The sequence below is a fragment of the Lampetra planeri genome, chromosome 19 (genome assembly GCF_965212315.1).
Source record: "Lampetra planeri chromosome 19, kcLamPlan1.2.h2, whole genome shotgun sequence".
NCBI classification, from domain to species: domain Eukaryota; kingdom Metazoa; phylum Chordata; class Hyperoartia; order Petromyzontiformes; family Petromyzontidae; genus Lampetra; species Lampetra planeri.
Genome location: NC_136125.1, coordinates 9,776,018 through 9,794,413, shown reverse-complemented (window position 1 = coordinate 9,794,413; position 18,396 = coordinate 9,776,018). Strand labels below are relative to the sequence as shown.

General features: G+C 43.6%; 1 protein-coding gene across 1 annotated transcript in view; it reads right to left on the bottom strand.

The window, feature by feature from the left end:
* The window catches only part of LOC144724085 (FRAS1-related extracellular matrix protein 2-like), a 130,337-nt gene that overhangs the window by 40,476 nt on the left and 71,465 nt on the right, over nt 1-18,396 (bottom strand). Inside the window, exon 6 of the mRNA XM_078602951.1 lies at nt 18,136-18,387. Within this exon, the coding sequence (XP_078459077.1) occupies nt 18,136-18,387 (252 nt within the window). The remainder of the gene's footprint in view (nt 1-18,135; nt 18,388-18,396) is intronic.

Here is an 18,396-nt window from a genome sequence, read left to right as displayed (position 1 = left end):
ACGCTGCGTGGCCATGGCTAACATCCCTGGTGAGTGATGTCTCAGCCGCTACTGATCCTGAATCAGCCTGCACTGACCAGTGTGGTGACGTATGGTCCAGCACCCCACATGCCTGGAGAGGCCCTCTTCCAGCAGTGGATTGACAATTGTCTATAAATTATCACTTAATTACAATAATAACTCATTCCATTTGTTGTAAATCCATAGCAAAAAAGTGAATAAATATAGGAGTACAATTCTAATACTTCGACCATGCAGAACACTATGGGATGAATAGAATGCAAACAAAAATATTACAAATAAGGGATACAATCACACCAAGCTGTATATTAGCTCATTTAGTAGAGCGGTGTATACATTTCATTACGTAGACGGGACTGATAGGATGCAACCATGGTGTGATGGTTAGCAAGGAGGAGCACTTGTAATTCAGAGGTCACCAGTTTCGATTCGATCCCCCAGCGCAGCAGCTGAAACAATGGCGATGTTTCTTACATTTCAACCTCCCCAGGTCTCTGTCCACGCAGCAGTATAAATGGGTTCACCAGTCGATCGGCAGGTCACGTGTTCTGGGGTAGATATGGCAACACACCTATCTCTTCCATGACACGCATAGATGCATGTTGAACTTCTTTTGCACCGCACATAGCCAACCGTAATCATCGGAGGTGCGGGGGAAGGACAACAAACTCAACACAAAAAGCAGTTCCAAACTGACATCTGCTCAATTTGAAAAAGTTGACCAAATACCCTCCACAGGGGCTCTTTAAAGGCCCTGTATTGAAGGCTGTTCCACTACCAGTGGGGGTAAGCAAGAACTTGCAGGGCGGCACCTTTACCATTGCCCTACGTGGGGATTCTCAATCTAAATACCGTCAGTGAGATTTAAAGTCCCACATTATCTGCATTCACACCTGCACGCCTCACACTGGGACTGTCAGGCGAGGCACGTGTGTGTAATTAACGAAGGAATTCTGCTTTGGCTTTTATCATCCATGCACCCCTTGTGAATCCATTCCTGATTTTTTTTCTTTCCAAATTTTTTTTTTCAATGCGAGTTAGACAGATGGATATTTTAGTGCAAAGGCATCACGAAAATGTTCACGTTTCCAAAAAATATATATATAAAAAAAATATCCAAAGCACAACGGAAAATAATTTAAGCCTGCAACTATTTCATGGGGTATTTTGTGTGCGGTCGTGCTGTATAGGTCTCCGATGTGTTTTTGGCGTCGTTCGGGAACGTCTGCTGCTTCGCGATGAAGTTAATTTCGGAATTGAATTCAGCACACTGAAGAAGCTCCCAGCATGCCGAGCGAAACATCGGACGTCATGCCAAAGAACAACTGCCACATGCTTTTGCGAAATCGCTCGCAACGTCGTAAAAATGTAAACGGTGAGTCTTCTATAAATACTGGATTATCATCATCATCATCATCACCGTAGAAATTTAATAAAAATTTTCACATGTGGTCGTGCACGCTAACGGGATATTCCTTTCCTGACCGGGGGCTGGAATCTTGCGCGTGCTCCTGCGGTGCTCTCACGGGAGCGAAATAGAAGTCCGCCGACGCTAAAGTGGTCCGCGGCTGTGACGGATTTAAACAGTTCCAATATTTGCACAAAGAAGTAACTGCTGGGATTGCTTTCGGCTTTCACCGGCGTTGACCGTGATACCCGTGCGCACAGCCCTCACTGCCATAGCAACCCGCCTCTATTTGCCCCAAATAACGCGAAACGGACGTGATTCTGGCTCACGGGAGGGCAGGCAGGCCAGCCAGCCAGCCAGCCCACTGTATGCCCGAACATATATACGGTGAGATCCCGTGCCATCTTTCTGTCTGCGTAGTCTCGAGGAAGAAGAATGCGAATGTAATGCCAAGACACGAGCCAGTTGCTGTTTGGTCGTCAAAATAAATAAGGGCTGTTATGATTCTCAGTTTGTGGTCGCTATCCTCCGCTTCTTTATCCTTGCATCTCCAAATTGCTATGGATTATACATTTACACTTACGTATCTGTGCATTTATGTCTCTCCTATTGTGCGAGATCAACACTCCACGGTTCATTATACACATTTTGCTGTCTATTACCGCATGTCATCATTTCGCATTTTATTTATTGTACGTATTTATATTACATTGCCATAGTTACACAAGGAGACACACAAAGGCAGCCAAGCACGACGATTGTGACATGGCGTGCTTAAGAATATTGACGCTTTGCAAGTGATGTTTGGTGTTCGATAATTATTATAATAATTATTAGTCCTGTAACTCTCCATCCCCATCGTGATATTCTAGGAACGATAAAAATTCGAGGTCACGATTCAAGAATCAATTCTTATTTTCCCTCCATTATGGGGAATGAAGCAGCCTTTAATGGCAGTAGGGGATACGTGAACCAATTACAGTCCAGTACATACAACGCATCAACAACATCATCATCATCATTATCAGCCACGGTCCATCCACTGCTGGAAGAAGGCCTCCCCAAACTGCTGCCATCCCATGATATAGACCAGATATATGAATAAAATAGAATACATTCTTACAGAAAAAAATCGATATTGTTCTGTGTTACGAGCAATAAACATGCTTAACCGATTAAACCACATCACCCCTAACGATAATATGAATTGGGAAGCGACACTTACAAAACGTCAAACGCACCTGCCAACTTACTTTTACGTCATTTTTAATGCACGTGGACAATGCGATGCATTTTTAGTATTTCCTTGAGCAAATATGCGCATTCCTTCGTATTGACATATCTATAAAATACCAACACAGAGACCCGGGAAACGCCATCTCCTCCGCCGGCTTATGAGATCTCGTGAGCGTCAATCGCAGCACAAGCAAATGCCAACATTTGCTAATCGAATCTCGCAAACTCGCCAAGGCGATGATATTGGGAACTATTTCTTCCTGCGATAAGCGAATGTAAATATTTACGGGTGATGTGCGGGTTACCAGGGTGAGTAAAAGGGGTCCGAAAAAATGAACTTCGGGCAAATTCATCATCATCATCAGTCCCCTAACCCGCATGGGCCGTGGGGACTCGTTAGCTTTCTCCACCTCTTGCCGCGGCGGTCTTTTTGCGATCCGCACGGCACCCGCTTGCTCATCTCCCCATCCGAATGAAATCGTCAGCATTTTGCAAAGATGGTTTTACAACGAATGCATGTTTCGGTCTCCGTTGTCGTAGACAAAGAGAGGGCTCGCAATTGGGACGGCTGATGGCAGTCCGACCGCGACCTTGCTTCAATGACCGCTTATCATCGAGTTTTTGCCCCAGGGTTAAAATTCTGCAGGAGAATGAGTAAAAGATGCCTGGGATTTTTTTATTTTAATCACGTGATTTGATCTTCTTGGTTCTTTCGGTAAAGTCACGTAGAAGGGAAATAATAAAATAATAAAAATAAAACATCATCAAATAATTCTCACGACGTTTCGGCCACAACGCAAGCAGCCGTCCTCAGGTGAAGAACAGGTCTGTCGGAAAAACAGCGTCTGAATATATAACCGCCACGTAATTTGAGTTTCTGCCCTGCATGTTAACTTGGAAGACATAACAGTGTGGTTCAACTTCATCATCAGCTATGTTACCTAACACATGTTTTTTTATTCTTATAGTGCCATGCAAGAGTTTCAGGATGAAAGTCACAGAGATGACTGTCAGGTGTATTATTTTCCCACTCTAATTGTTTCCGCCCATGTGAACTATCTACGTGAACAAGTAAACGTAGCTTTGAATAGGTAATAGTTAAATATCAAATGCCCTTATGAAGATGACTGCCCAAAGTGAAAAGGGAAAATGCGATACAATTGTAAGCTGTCCTTGTGGCATGCTGCAACATGCCTCGGACTTCCTGGAATGTGACTTTGTTCAAATTCGCGTGCAAAGTCCCTGACACGAAAAAAAATATATGTGTGCCAGCGTTATGCTCTGAAAACTACAGGCTTAGTGAAGCAAAAGCCACCCACTTGTGGCTTTGTCCAATGAACGTGATGTGCCAGCATCTACATCTCTTTGAATGCAGGGCCTCTTTCACTCGTTGCAATTATCCACCGTGGATTCGACCAGCCTTGCGGTGTCATTTGTTAAAGGGCAGAACTAGAAAATACTAATAATAATTAACTACAATACACAGCTCTTTATCAATACACTTCTCAATGAAGATAAGCCGATAGCGTGTTTTGTCATGGGGGTTGTTTGCCGAAAGGTCACCACGTTGATCCGCGTGGGTTCAAGCGGATGCCTAAGCGGGGGGGGGGGGGGGCCCGTTCAGATACCACTCGCTACTGGCGGGAGCCATGGCCGTGATTTGCACTCAGACACCGGGTTCGCAGCGCGATGCGCTGGCCAACGCATGACCACTCCGGCCAACCATTACCTAACTATGCAGAACATCCTAGCCAAGACCATTAGCAGAGCTCTTGACACAGAGAGCCCGATACCTATAGATGTAGCGTGCCAACGTTATGTTGTCGATTCTATTTTTACACGAGACGTAGTCCCAAGCAGGGGCGTGAAGAATGCGTGCTCATTACGAAAGCGTAATTAAATGTTACGGTAGACATTTGAAAGCGTCGCGCGGGTCTTTCCAAAGTTCATCCTCGTCGGCATGTCTGTCACTGGGGTTTTAAAAAGGGAGGAGAACGGTCGGCAAAAAATATAGTCGCCACTTTTGCCAAGGGGCTAACGAACAGATGCGGGTATGAGAGGGCTGTGGAGGGGAGGTGGTTGTACGTGGGATACGCGCGTGCCCTCCGCTCCTCATCATTGCTTACCGTTCCGAAAATAGGGGGCCCATTTGCATCGTACCAACGATTGAACGTGTTGCCATTGGTGGCACAGACCAACAACGATGATAATCGTTGACACTGCATTTTTTAAAGAACAAAAAAATATATATACACGTTCAATCACCTGCTCTTTCTGGTAACGACGCTCTGTCTGAGCAGGGCCAGGAGGCACAACAGCTCGTTAAAAACGTTAAAGTTGGAGATGAAACTTTAGAATGTACGGCCTTAGAAACACCGCCCCCCCCCCACCGCCTCTCCGTCTTTATTGTCTCAGAGCCTCAAATAGTAAAGTACGACATTCAACTGCAAGTGATTCCATCTATCTTCTATAGCAAATGGCCATTGCGTGAAACATCAGCCTACCATATAGTTCTCGGTTATAATGCAACTGTATGAGGCGGAGGAGGAGGAATCCTGTCCTCCCGTACGTGAGTCAACGTCATGCCGCAAAGTTGACCTCGAGAGCATTCAAAGCCAGCTTTTTTGCTGTTTGAGGGCTTTGATCAATCCACTGCATCCTCCAACGCGCCACGATACGGTGAGGCCGATGGCGAGGGTCAGACCTTCCGTGTGCACCCATGTCACCAGCCGTACGCCGCTGCCGATGGCGCTGTACATTTTCGTGGTCTGAAGCAAGAGCTGGAGAGGATAAACCCTTTTCGACAGTCGTCGCATCTTGAGAAAGATAAACACACGCTATCAAGACATATGGAGACCCACTAATGGCTTCGGTCAGCATGCACAGAGAGAGACGGGGGCACGTTCGCTGAGGCTTTCTGTTTGCGTGTGACAGTCGATGTACCCCCCTTGATGCTCTAACATTTAAAAACAGTGAAATAACAAACGCTAAAAGGTCGATCATTTCACAGCACACCCGAAAGCATAGCGTTCACGAAGAAAAGCACGCAAATAAGCAATTCTGATTTAAACATATTTACCTTCCTATAGCGGTATGCAGAAGGAGTAAACATTGTTTACAAAGTGAAACGTGCCCAACGTCTAATGGAGTACAGCGCCGTATGTATTTAACTTTTCAGTGTTTGGTCTTGGGATTTATTGTACCCATAACGGCCTCGCGTTTGCTTCTCCTGCGAGTTCCTATTCTGAGCAAGGCTGGTGAAGTATGGCTCAGACCAATTCAGGCTGCTGCCTTCAAAGTCATTTCCTTCTGCTATACGTCCGACCCTTGTCTGAGAAACTCGCGTCAAGAGGAAGGGGGGGGGGGTGCTTTCGAGTCCTTTGCGTGTGCTGTGGTCATGTGCCGTTTTTTTTTGCACGCCCCATTGTCACCAAGTGTAAAACCCACCCCCCCCCCCCCCTTGTCAAGTGACATTTTGCTGTCACGCGATTTTTTTTTCTCAATGTAGCCGGCATTATGACCTCCCTCCGCCTTTATTTCGTGCAAAGCAGCGGAAGAGCCAAAAACGGTCACGCAGATATAACTTTCCTTTCTAACAACCTCCTGCCAAGTTAAAAAGTGAGTTGCGGCATCGGCAATTGCCGTCCGAAATAGTCGATTTTTTATCTTCCAAACCTTCTATTGGGCAACAAGATTTATTGGTGGTTGATGGGGAGTAGACTGGGCTTCTCGCAACGTTTCTGGTGCACGAAAGGAAACTGAAATGAAACTATTGCCACCCACCAAACGGTGAACCTTCCCAAAAAAAAAACATCAACAGAGGTTTTTTTTGGAGTAAAAAAGAAAAGTCTTACGCGAAACTATACGATATGCGTGATTGGAATCTTGATTGCAGTGCTTACACTGGAAGTTGCTAACAATGCGTGGCTCGTGAAATGTGATTGCTGGCTTAGGTTACTAAAGTAAACATCTTTATATTTGGCTATCTCCACCACGCTTGACCACCGCCAGCACTTTCTGCATTTGCCAATGCCCGTGTCCTGCCTCTGTCCAAGAAAATCACACTTGAGACATTTAACATTTGCACAGGTTGGCTAATGTGAGACACTTGAACCCAACGGTGAACTGGGCCAAAGCTTTTTTTTTTGCACTTTTTCTTTTCGTGAAGCAGAAACATTTTAATACCGTTAAAACCATTTAAAATGCCATTAGATTGGCACAATACAACTTAGAACATTTTACGAATAATCCAATTTTTTTTTTTATAAATCTAAATACACCGTGGTGGAGAGGTTGATTAATGATCACACTGCGCAATGAACCTGCTGTCTTGAGTTTGATTCGCAGCCATGGCTAACATCAGTGGTGAGCAAAATTCAAATGGGTCCTGGATGTACCCTTCAACAAATCCAACCCCTGTAAATAATCAGTCATTATTATTAGTATTAAATTATTGCAGTTCATTATTAAATGCCATCATATTCATAATGATACGGTATATGTGGCCATTACTGGGTTTAAGGGGAATTTTTTGTTACTTTCTTCAGAGTATGATGCTTGTTGGCCATGTTTAATTAAAACTATTCTACACTCATTTTTCATTTACCACGCAAGGCCCACTGAGCTGTATAGCTCCTTTTCAGAAGTGACCTGGCCACAATTAATGATAGCTGGACGAAGTGGCTTGTCGTGTAGAAATTTATAGCAGCTAAATGCTCAAAACACAGGTTTCTAAATTTGAAGGGAAAAACTGGAGGACCCAGAGAAAAATACACGCCACCACTGGGAGAACATGCAAACTGAAAATATACAGGTGTCAGCGTGGGGGTCGAACGCATGCCCTCCCGCATACCAGGCGAGGTAGTTAACATCTCGCACTCACGGTGAGTCATAAACTCAACGTAGGTCACCCTGAGTTTCAGCATCAGTGGCCATGGCAGAGGACAACGTCCCATCATCGTCCCGATGCTGAATCGCGGAGGAAATGAAACCCCACGTGCATATCAATGCATTGCTGGAAGACCTCCCCCATGCCATATTGTTTGTGAGGGTTCAATGGCCATACTTCACCACGCTGGCGAGTACAGCTTGCAGAAGGCGACCAGAAAGTGCTTAATTTTCTGCAATATCTGCGCAGGTTGGGGATTCACGAAGTAAATGATTATACTTTCCCTATGAGACATCTCCTTTACCAGTGGCAAAATATAGTAATAGGTTTTTACCCTTTCAACTGGTACAAAAACTGACACCTTTATACAAGGCATCATGTTTGCAATAACCACACCACAAGCAGTCAAAATGCAACAAAAAGAAACAACTCTGATGATGATAATGATATGCACTGTCCTTGAAGTTGATTGGTCCACACCCGAGACAGCTTTTTTTAAAGCCTAGTCTCCATTGGTGTTGGACCAGATGACGCCAAAAGGCATACATGATGCCTTATATAAAGGTGTAAGTTTTTGTACCAGTTGAAAGGGTAAAAACCTATTACTATACTTTTCCTGTTTATTTGAAGATAGACATCACACAGAGATGTTCGTAAGGTAGTATGACATGCATCCTATTATATTATCCGTGGTATATTCGTGTTGTGTGCGGTAAATCTATTGTGGATAATATATTCATGTTCATCCGCAATTCGTTTCGTGGACAGGACTCACGCATAGTTGGGAGATAATGGTAGATCTACCTATTGTGGGATTCTACTGTAAAAACGACATGCTGTATTAGCACAACACTGACGCCATTGCCTTGCGGTTCTGAATGCCTGCGTACACGTAATGCCACTAAAACGCCGCCGAGAAAATAGGAAGGCATTGTCGTCTGTTTATCTTAGATAGCTGTCGCATTATGAATGTTTTGGGTATGACTCAAAAGTGTGCAAATATCTCCCAAGTTAAATACACCCTGGGTTTTAAATTCCAACCGCAAGGAAACTTGTATACGACTCGTCTGTCAGGGGCAGACTCTGGTGAGCGGTGTTTAGATCGGAGAGTTTACAAGCAACGGGGTGGGGGGGGGGCAGGGAAACACAACATGGTTGCATAGTTGTGCTTTCAAAAAACCTCCGAGAAGTAAAATTGGTAGGTGAGCATGCCGCACGCGAGCTTTTCTCCTTCAGTTTCAAAACCGAAGGAGGTTGTCAAACCTGCACACGGCCTGCGCTTCAGCGAGCCAAAGAGGAGTGGGTGGGGAGCCCCACAGGAGTGAGATCATCGTAGCAAAAAGTGGAGGATTTTTCCTCGTGAATTCCTGTGTGCCATTGCCATCAAAACAGTGAACCGGTTGACATTTGGCCAAGTGTAATTACAAGGGGAAGAAGCTCACCGTGGATTGTTTCAAATAAAAGTTTTTAACATCTAGGTTTTATTTTTTTAAATAAAGGATGAATAAAAAGATGTGCGCGTCGTACGAGAATGTTCGAAGTGAAGTTGCAAAACAGGAGATTAAACTGCAGCAGATATCAGCTGTATTACAATTTCTTAAACGACACGTAATGAGAACCTGCATTCCCACTTGTAAGTCGTGAGCATACATTGCATCACAAACGACTGGAGTGATTCCAGACCTGCGGGTACTCCCCTATTTGAGAGAATTAAACCAGTTTTTTTTCTTTCACAAGCTCAACATTTGTTTACGTTACATTTCCACCGAGCAAGCGAGTTCAAAGTTCACCAGTAAAGCACAGGGCTGGTCAGTGGGAGTTCAGACAGCGCCGCCGTCGACTTTAATTCCTGGGCTTGGTCATTGAATTAATCAAAATGCGAATCCACTTTCTTTGACCATCCAAGCGTTGCACTTTGTTTTGCTACACAGGGGCAGCGATACGGAAGCCCCCAAAGCGCCACCCGCCCCAGCCCCGTCATGGCTTCCAAGACAAACACCGAAGAAAGAACACGCACAGATACACGGCCGCTTTCCTGCAGCAGCCCGCCTCGACATTCAATTTATTGCAGTGGCATAGAGAAATGTTCAGCAGTGCGGTGGTGCACGAAGGTTAAAAAACAGGAACCTTTTTGAATATTTTTCTGAGCGATATGAGAATCTCATTGCCCGTGTTTTTTTTTTGTTCACACTGGCATACAATGGGCCCCGACGTGTAAACAGTCTAAAATCAATCCGCCTTTTTCATTCGTCACTTGCCAAAATTTAGTTAATCGGGGGCGTGGGTGGGGTGAGTGGAAGTGCGATTTTAATCAGCGAAACGACGATACTCGGCGGTGCGCGTTATCAGTGGGCCACCCAGCAACTCACAAGAACAGCAGGGGTGGCATTCGTGCGGGGAAGATCAATGATTGTTTTATTACCCCGAAATGTTTTGACGTGCACGGAAGGGCATCGTTTGACATGCAATAAGCTTCATGCCAACCGTTGCCGGTTTCCACGTCTGTCAGTAAATTTGGTTCATGCAAAAAGGTGTTTTTCTTCCTTTCCCTATTGTTCGTATACATACATTGAAATCTAGCTTCGCTTTACAATAGAAATGACTGCTCGGCTAGACACATTGGGCTGCGCAAGGTCACAAAGCCTCGAGACTGAGAACCATCCCCTATTATTATTTTGCAAAGAGTCTTACGTTGCTTTGTCGAATGCACGCCACTGTATCATGCCCGACCTCTGTGGGTGGTTGTGTTTGCTGATTGCAGCCTATTAACCTCGGTGCACTATACATCATACGTGTTAGGTCACATTTGTATTTCGTTTGCTTCAAGTTTATTGAAAGAGTCACCCCTTTAAGGCAATAATGTGGAGTCAATACAGGAAGAGTGAGTTTCAAATTAAGCCTATAATGACTTCATTGTATTTGTCTCAGAGGATTTGAATGCCCTTCTAATAAACAAAAAGTTGTTAATCCACTGCTGGTAGAAGACCTCCCTATGCCATGCAAGTCACGGGGAAGGCCACCCCACAGAGACGACCACCTCTCTCTGTTACCTGTGTTGCTCTCTCTATGTATCTTGGTGATATCTGTCTGCTAATATGTCTGTCTATAGTTTTCTGGTTAGATTTTATGTCGCTATTTCATTATACCTGATGATGATTGCTTGTGTTGCAATCGAAACGTCGTATTCTATTATTTAATTTAATTTATTATTATTTATCTTTAGACGTGACTTAACCGAAAGAAACAAATAATAATTCCTGCAGTCACGAAAGTTCTAAAAATTAAGATAGATTGACCATACTTCACCACGCTGGTCAACGCGGGTTGGCAAGTCAGGGGAGGACAGGAATGGTGCCGATATCACTCGCTACTGATGTGAGCCGTGGCCAGGGATCGATCTCACGTTGTGAGGTTCACAGCGAGGCGCATTCAACATTGATTCACCCCTCCCTCAAATAACAATTGAGTATAAATAAGCAAAGCTGCATTTTTAACACTATTTCACATTTTTGCTTATTAATTTAGTGGCACCAGAAACTACGCAAGTAATTTATTTTCAAATGGTGTAATTACTCTCTTCTTGGTTCTTTCGGTAAAGTCACGTAGAAGGGAAGTAATAAAATAATAAAAATAAAACATAATAAAATAATTCTCACGACGTTTCGGCCACAACGCAAGCAGCCGTCCTCAGGTGAAAACCAGGTCCGTCGAGGCGACGGACGGCTGCTTGCGTTGTGGCCGAAACGTCGTGAGAATAATTTTATTATGTTTTATTTTTATTATTTTATTACTTCCCTTCTACGTGACTTTACCGAAAGAACCAAGAAGATGAATCCCTGCAGCCACGAAAGCTTTAAATTAAATCAAAGGTGTAATTACTTTGACTTTTTTACATCCGGTAGCCTGTGAAAGGTGCTCGGCTCCAATGGTAGAATGTGGTTTCTATTTTAATTCCCTTGCCCCAGGTCATTGTAACCTTGCGAGCATGCCAGGGCTGAGTGGAAAGTCTGCAGCCACTTGGTACTACAAGATAAAGCCCAGAGGCGATTACATACATCTTTTTCTACCTGACGTTCAAATTTAGTTTCTTTCATTCATTTATTGCAAGTGACTGCATTCGTTGATTTAAAAAAGAATTGGTTATAACTTCAGCGTCTCACTATCATATTTCCTTAAGAGACGTTGTCACTTATGAGCCCTGTGTTCGTATTATACTCAAGAATTAAATCAAATCAACCAGCTGCCTTGGGTATGTCTCTTCCATTAAGCCTTATCATACCTTTTCCAAGAGCTTATACTCAAGTGGGCCCATTCCTCATTATCTGTAGCCCGACATAGCTTCAGCATTAGCCAGGAAGCAGCTGTGAATAGATCTCTTTTGTGAGCGATAAAAAAATTATTCTCCAACTCTGCGGACCAAATGTCATCATGATCATCATCAGCGCCCCATCAAGTTTGGATAAACTATCTACCAGTGATCGAAACTCCATAAATAACAACGTCACAATTAGAAAACGCTTTTAAACTATTGTAAAATGTGCTTAAAGTATACATTTTGCTTGCGGAGTAAAACCATATTGGATTTGTTATATTTCGATTTAAAGCTTTCGTGACTGCAGGGATTCATCTTCTTGGTTCTTTCGGTAAAGTCACGTAGAATGGAAATAATAAAATAATAAAATAAAACATAGACCTGTTCTTCACCTGAGGACGGCTGCTTGCGTTGTGGCCGAAACGTCGTGAGAATTATTTTATTATGTTTTATTTTATTATTTCCATTCTACGTGACTTTACCGAAAGAACCAAGAAGATGGATTTGTTATGTTTGTGTATAACGCTTTAGAGAGCCACTCAGGATGGTGCTTGACCTCCTCATGCACACTACTTACACGCGACCCACCGATCATCTACCAGCGGTGTAACAAATTTACACCGCTGAGTGGAAAGAGGTGGGGAGAATTAAGGAACTGGGCCGTCGTTTCCTCTGTCGTGCCGGACGATGTGATGAAATCGGCGACTTGTGTTCTGCAAGCCCTGGTGTGCTAACCGTTGCACCAGAGTATAATCCCATGTAAATATATTCAAACATTAAGAATGATTCGTGTGACACGTACTCTTTAGATGCTATCACCATTGATATGCTAATGTTGCCATAAAGCAGGTCAAGAGGCAAAGATTTAACAATTTCTGCATTGCTGTCTTATCAACATAGTGCCATTTCACATTACAGCATGGCCCTGCGAGATGACACCGTCGAGCTAGCTGGTCTTGGAGTCTCTTTAATCAGCCTCTTGTACCACAACTGCAAGAATCGGAACTTTCATCACGCCTAGACAGCGGCTTGTTGTGACTACGACTGGCACTCGAGCTCTCAAATCTGGGCTGGCCTTCATTAAAAGAGAATGCATCATACGATGGGTTTCTCATGGTGGCACTGGCAACACATTGGAAGTTTAAATATACATTGGAAGCTTAAATATACACTCCAAGCGTGGTGGTGTTTCATTCAGACGCTGTCTCCCCGACAGACCTGGTCTTCACCTGAAGACGGCTGCTTGCGTTGTGGCCGAAACGTCGTGAGAATTCTCTTATTATGTTTTATTTTTATTATTTTATTACTTCCCTTCTACGTGACTTTACCGAAAGAACCAAGAAGAAAAAGTGAGGACCTAGTTTCATCATTGTGTGGATTAGAGATTCATCTCGTCCATCCACTGCCAAGAGATGGTCTCCCCATTCTCCACCGGTCATGTGGGTTGTTGGAATGAAGTCCGTCCGTGTGGGTCGAGAGGCCGGTGGAAGTGACATCAGAACATGTTCTGTCACGCCATCTTCTGAGATCATTTTCTAACACCTGATAGTGTACTGCCCGCTGAGAGAACTCAGAGTTTACACTTTCTTCATCTCTCAACATGCCACCGATCTCACAATTATATTCTTAGGCTTTATCGGTAAAGTCACGTAGGTAAAACATCAAAATTAATGAAAATAAAATAAAATAAAAATAAAAATCACGACGTTTCGGAGGCAACACAAGTCTCCGTCATCAGGTGGGACCGTCACAGCCGGCTGTGACGGTCCCATCACAGCCGGCTGTGACGGTCCCATCACAGCCGGCTGTGACGGTCCCACCTGATGACGGAGACTTGTGTTGCCTCCGAAACGTCGTGATTTTTGTTTTTATTTTATTTTCATTAATTTTGATGTTTTACCTACGTGACTTTACCGGAAAAACCTAAGAATATGATTCCTTGCAGTCACGGAAGCTTCAAATCTAGGATCTCACAATTGCAATATAATTCGAGGGAAAAAAAATAACAACAAAAAAACCCGTACTTTCATTTCTCCAGCATCACAAAACCGCAACCACTCACAAACGTGAGCAATGCACTGTCTAAATTTTTATTTAAAGCTTTCGTGACTGCAGGGATTCATATTCTTGGATCCTTCGGTAAGGTCAAGTAGAAGGGGAAAAATAAAATAATAAAAATAAAACATAATACAATTCTCACGACGTTTCGGCCACAACACAAGCAGCCGTCCTCAGTTGCTTGTGTTGTGGCCGAAACGTCGTGATAATTTTATTATGTTTTATTTTTATTATTTTATTTTTTCCTTTCTACGTGACGTCACCGATAGATCCAAGAACATGAGGCAATGCTCACATCTGACCACAGAAATCACTGCCAGCTGCCATCACTGCTCGACTTTACTTCTTTATTGAATCTAAGCGATTTGTTTTAATAATGGTACACAACATGAAAACTATATGTTAGAGCCCCGCATTTTAAGTGAATGTAAATATGCCGTGCAAAATGAAACACCGAAAACGACGTGAAACGGACTTTGATGGCCTGCATTGATATCCCAATTTTGAATGACGAGTGGATGAATATTTTGTTATAAAATTTAAGTACTTAAATTCCAAAGATTTTAAATGACCCATCACTGAACTAAAAAAAACGGCGCCTTAGTTTTTAGGGAATTAATGAATCGCTCTTCTCTCCTTCCCCAGCGTGATTAATGTTACAATTCAGTGTCACGGTTCAACCCAGGAACCCATTAGTTTTTGCCCCGTTTTAAACTGTCTCGTTTTCACTGCATGCCTTGAACGTCCCACCCAGCTTGTTCCATCTTATTCGTTCGACTAGCTTGAAGACACCTGAGCATAACGATTTGCTTAAATTGTACAAAAAACAATACTTGGATAGCCAATTGAATGCATATATTGTGACTGCCAATTTTTTTTAAATAAATTGCTATGTGAGCATTTCACTAGAGACTTCTCATATCTCTTGTGAATTGTATCTTACCGGACTCTGAAATGGTTAAGGAAAGGAGAGTGCACATTACACACATAGGATGATATATATATAAAACTATATGACAATACAATTTTGTCTCCGAATAGGTAATCAATAGGCATTATTTATTTTCAAGCCGTGAACTCCCAATAGTGTTCACTGAAGGTCAGCATTGCATCAGTGGCATTGCACCGTGTGGCATTTAATAAATAATGAGATAATTTAGCTACGATACATTGAGTTCATTCCCCTGCGTTTGGTTTCATTTTTAAGAATGACAGTATTTATATTGTTTTGTACCATCATTATTGGGTGCCGTGGTGAAAATGCATTCAGTGTTGTACGATGCGTGCACTGAATGCAAGCACAGTGTTTCCTAAAAATCTTCAATGGTGACCTCAAATAGCCTCCGAAAACTTTAATTTCCGATCCTTCTTCCTTTATTTTCTTTGTTCCTTTGGCATGGGATGAAGAAAAAAATATGCCCTGCTGTCTTTCAATGAGGCAAGCTAAACGCTCACCCACTGCAAGAGACTGCAACAAAATGCCCCATTATCCCGCTGACAACAGAAACCACTTGTAACCGGGAAACACAACGTGCATATTCATTCTGCGTATGACCGCACAACACCGCTAACTCACAGCCGATGTTGCACCCAGGCTTACGACATACCGGTACATCTGACACAGCGTGACCCCCTTACAAAACAAACGCACTGCTTGTGAAAGAAATACGAGCTGTCGTGTTTTGCGAGTACTTGTCCGGAAATATTAATTTTGTATCACTCAAATAACCAAACTGTGGCTCGGTCAAACAGATAATCGATGACTTTACGTGTCTAATTTTTCAACGCACCAGCATGAGCATCCCCGATTTACCGCAGTACACATTGGGCCATGTGTGAAATAATCCAACGGTTGTAATGAGGGCGACTATATAAATAGATTTTCTTGAACTAATATATGAAACGTCAGGTTGCTCTTACAGAGGTTGAGCATGACATACGGTAATAGCGCGTTTCTGGGTAGAGTGGTGCAATAGTTCGTGCCCTAAGACATGAACCTGGTGACTCCTCAAATCAATTTGTGCCTCGGTTAACATCAGTGGCGAGTGATATCTGAACTGGTTTGGAATTCCCCCCCACCATCACCACCCCTCCCCCCTATTCTCCAAATCGTAATGACCAGCATGGTGAAATATGGTCAAACGTCTTCCCCTGACTGACACGGAATGAGGAGGCGTTGATCCATATTATACTTAAGAATGTTTCGACTGTCGTTTTCACATTTTAATCGTAATGCAATAATCAGCATTAACATTACCAAAAAAAAAGAAACCTCAACAACGTCGCTTTAAATACGTCTCTGATAATAACACGTGCATTTTCCTTCACGATGAGGGCGTGCATGCGAGTCATTGATCTGCACCGTTTCGTAATCCACTGCACTCATTTTTCAACACTGCGCAGGCACGAATGTTGCCCAAATATTTACGCGCGAGATAAAAGGCCTTGGCTAATGTGGGGCGTGCGAGCGCTTTTGGATTTATTTATATATTTAGCTCTTTTTTAATTTTTATATTTCTACATTTTTTTTGCTGTACGCAGGAACAAAGGCCCCTCTGCAGAGCGTTGGGCGACAATGAGCGTTTTTTGTTTAAGTAAGACAATTTTCAGTAAGCAAATTTTCAGTAAGCAAATTTGTTCGAATGTGTCTTTTTTCTCTTTCTCAAAACTACGGATCCAGCCGCACTCACCACGTGTAACCATCACTCGCAAACATTCTTCACGCCGCCTATATCAATAATAATTATCTGCAGCATTGGCAAGCAAAGATGTTCTTCTCTGAATTCGTTACATAACGCGAGGTTGAGAGAGAGTGCACACATTTCAGAGATTAAAAAAAACACACGGCCTTGCAAACGTGTGGCCGTGGGGGTGTGCGTTCGCTGAATCGACAGAGGTTTGACTTACTCGCCAAAGGCACTTCCCTCCCGTTCTCTGCTTATCACGCAGAACAGATCCTCTATCTCACGTGAACAAAGCACTCGTCCGATTTTATTCACTGAAGTTCGTCAATCGTGTATTAACCCTCGGTAGGGTGATCATAAAAAAAAAAGTTTTTCAAAAGCCTAGCTACCACCTTTATCAAACGGGGCCTGGAAGGTACATCATCAATACTGGGAGCCCTGGGTCCGTGGTAGAAATTCCAAGTCTTTCCATAGGAAAGGCACTTTTGAATTCAAACAATTGCTACTCACCTGGCAGTACTCATTTTATCCACCCCGACGCGATGGTGAGTTGAGTCAACATTGCTTGTGACAAAGTTGGTGGTTGAAATGCTAAGTCTCTTCATAGGAAAGCCACTTTTGATTGCAAACCAATTGATACTCACTGAGCGGTATCTATTTTATCTACCCTGAAGTGATGATGAGTTTAGTCAAAATTGTTTGGGATACTAAACTCAAAACTAAACTATGTTTTATATTACCAGGTAAGGCCCACTGAGCTATAGAGCGACCACAAATGATAGCCCAATGAAGTGGCTAATGTGAAAATGTATACCTGATAAAATAAAAATGGAGTTAGTAATTTTAGTAAACGGACATGGCTTGGAGAAAATGCACAGAGTTAGAGAAGTGGCATGGAGAGCAAGTGGGTTTACTTAGGGCACATCGCTGAAGGGCCAATGGCCCGATGGATAACTCGTGAAGGAAGGAATGGCAGCTAGAGGAGATACATTTATCTCAGAGAGGATGACCACTGTGGAGATGGGGTTGATGAGATGAGTTTGTGTTGAGGCGTGAGATAAATTGTGGCATCATAGAAATGTGAGGAATGGTAGTAAAAACGATGAAACTATATAATTTTGTTTTAATTTTACCAGTTAAGGCCCACTGAGCTCTATAGCTCTTTTTCAGAGGCGACCTGGCCACAAATGACAGCTCAACGAAGTTGCTTATCATCGTGTGGAAATGTATAGCAGCCAAATACTCAAAACGTATGTTCATTCTAAATGTAGAGGGAAAAACCGAAGGACGTGGAGAAAAATCCACGGGGAAAGGAACACGCAAACTCCAAATATGCAGGCGTCAGGGTCGGGATCGAACCCACGACCCCTGTATACCAGGCGGTGGTAGTTTAAATCTCGCCCCTGTAGTGGATGGACAACAGTCAACGATGAGTTTAGTTTTTAGAATTCAGTTTTACCACTCAGTGAGGGGGGGGGGGGTGGGGGGGGGGGATTGCCGGCCGACCGGCCGCAGCATCACAAATTACCGTCGTCAGCATCGGGCTGGATGAGGATGCGGGCGGATGGGAAGGCGTCCCCGACGCGGCCGCCCATGGGCATGCTGAGCGAGACGTTGAAGGACTCCTCGTCCTCGTAGAGCGAGTCGTCGATGACGACGACGCGGCAGCCCTTCTCCGTCTCGCCGCGGTCGAAGCGCAGCACGCTCATGTGCTCCTCGGGGCGGCTGATGTAGTCGGAGTAGGAGAGCACGCTGGTCGGGATGGTGCCCGTGGCGGTGCCTGCGAAAA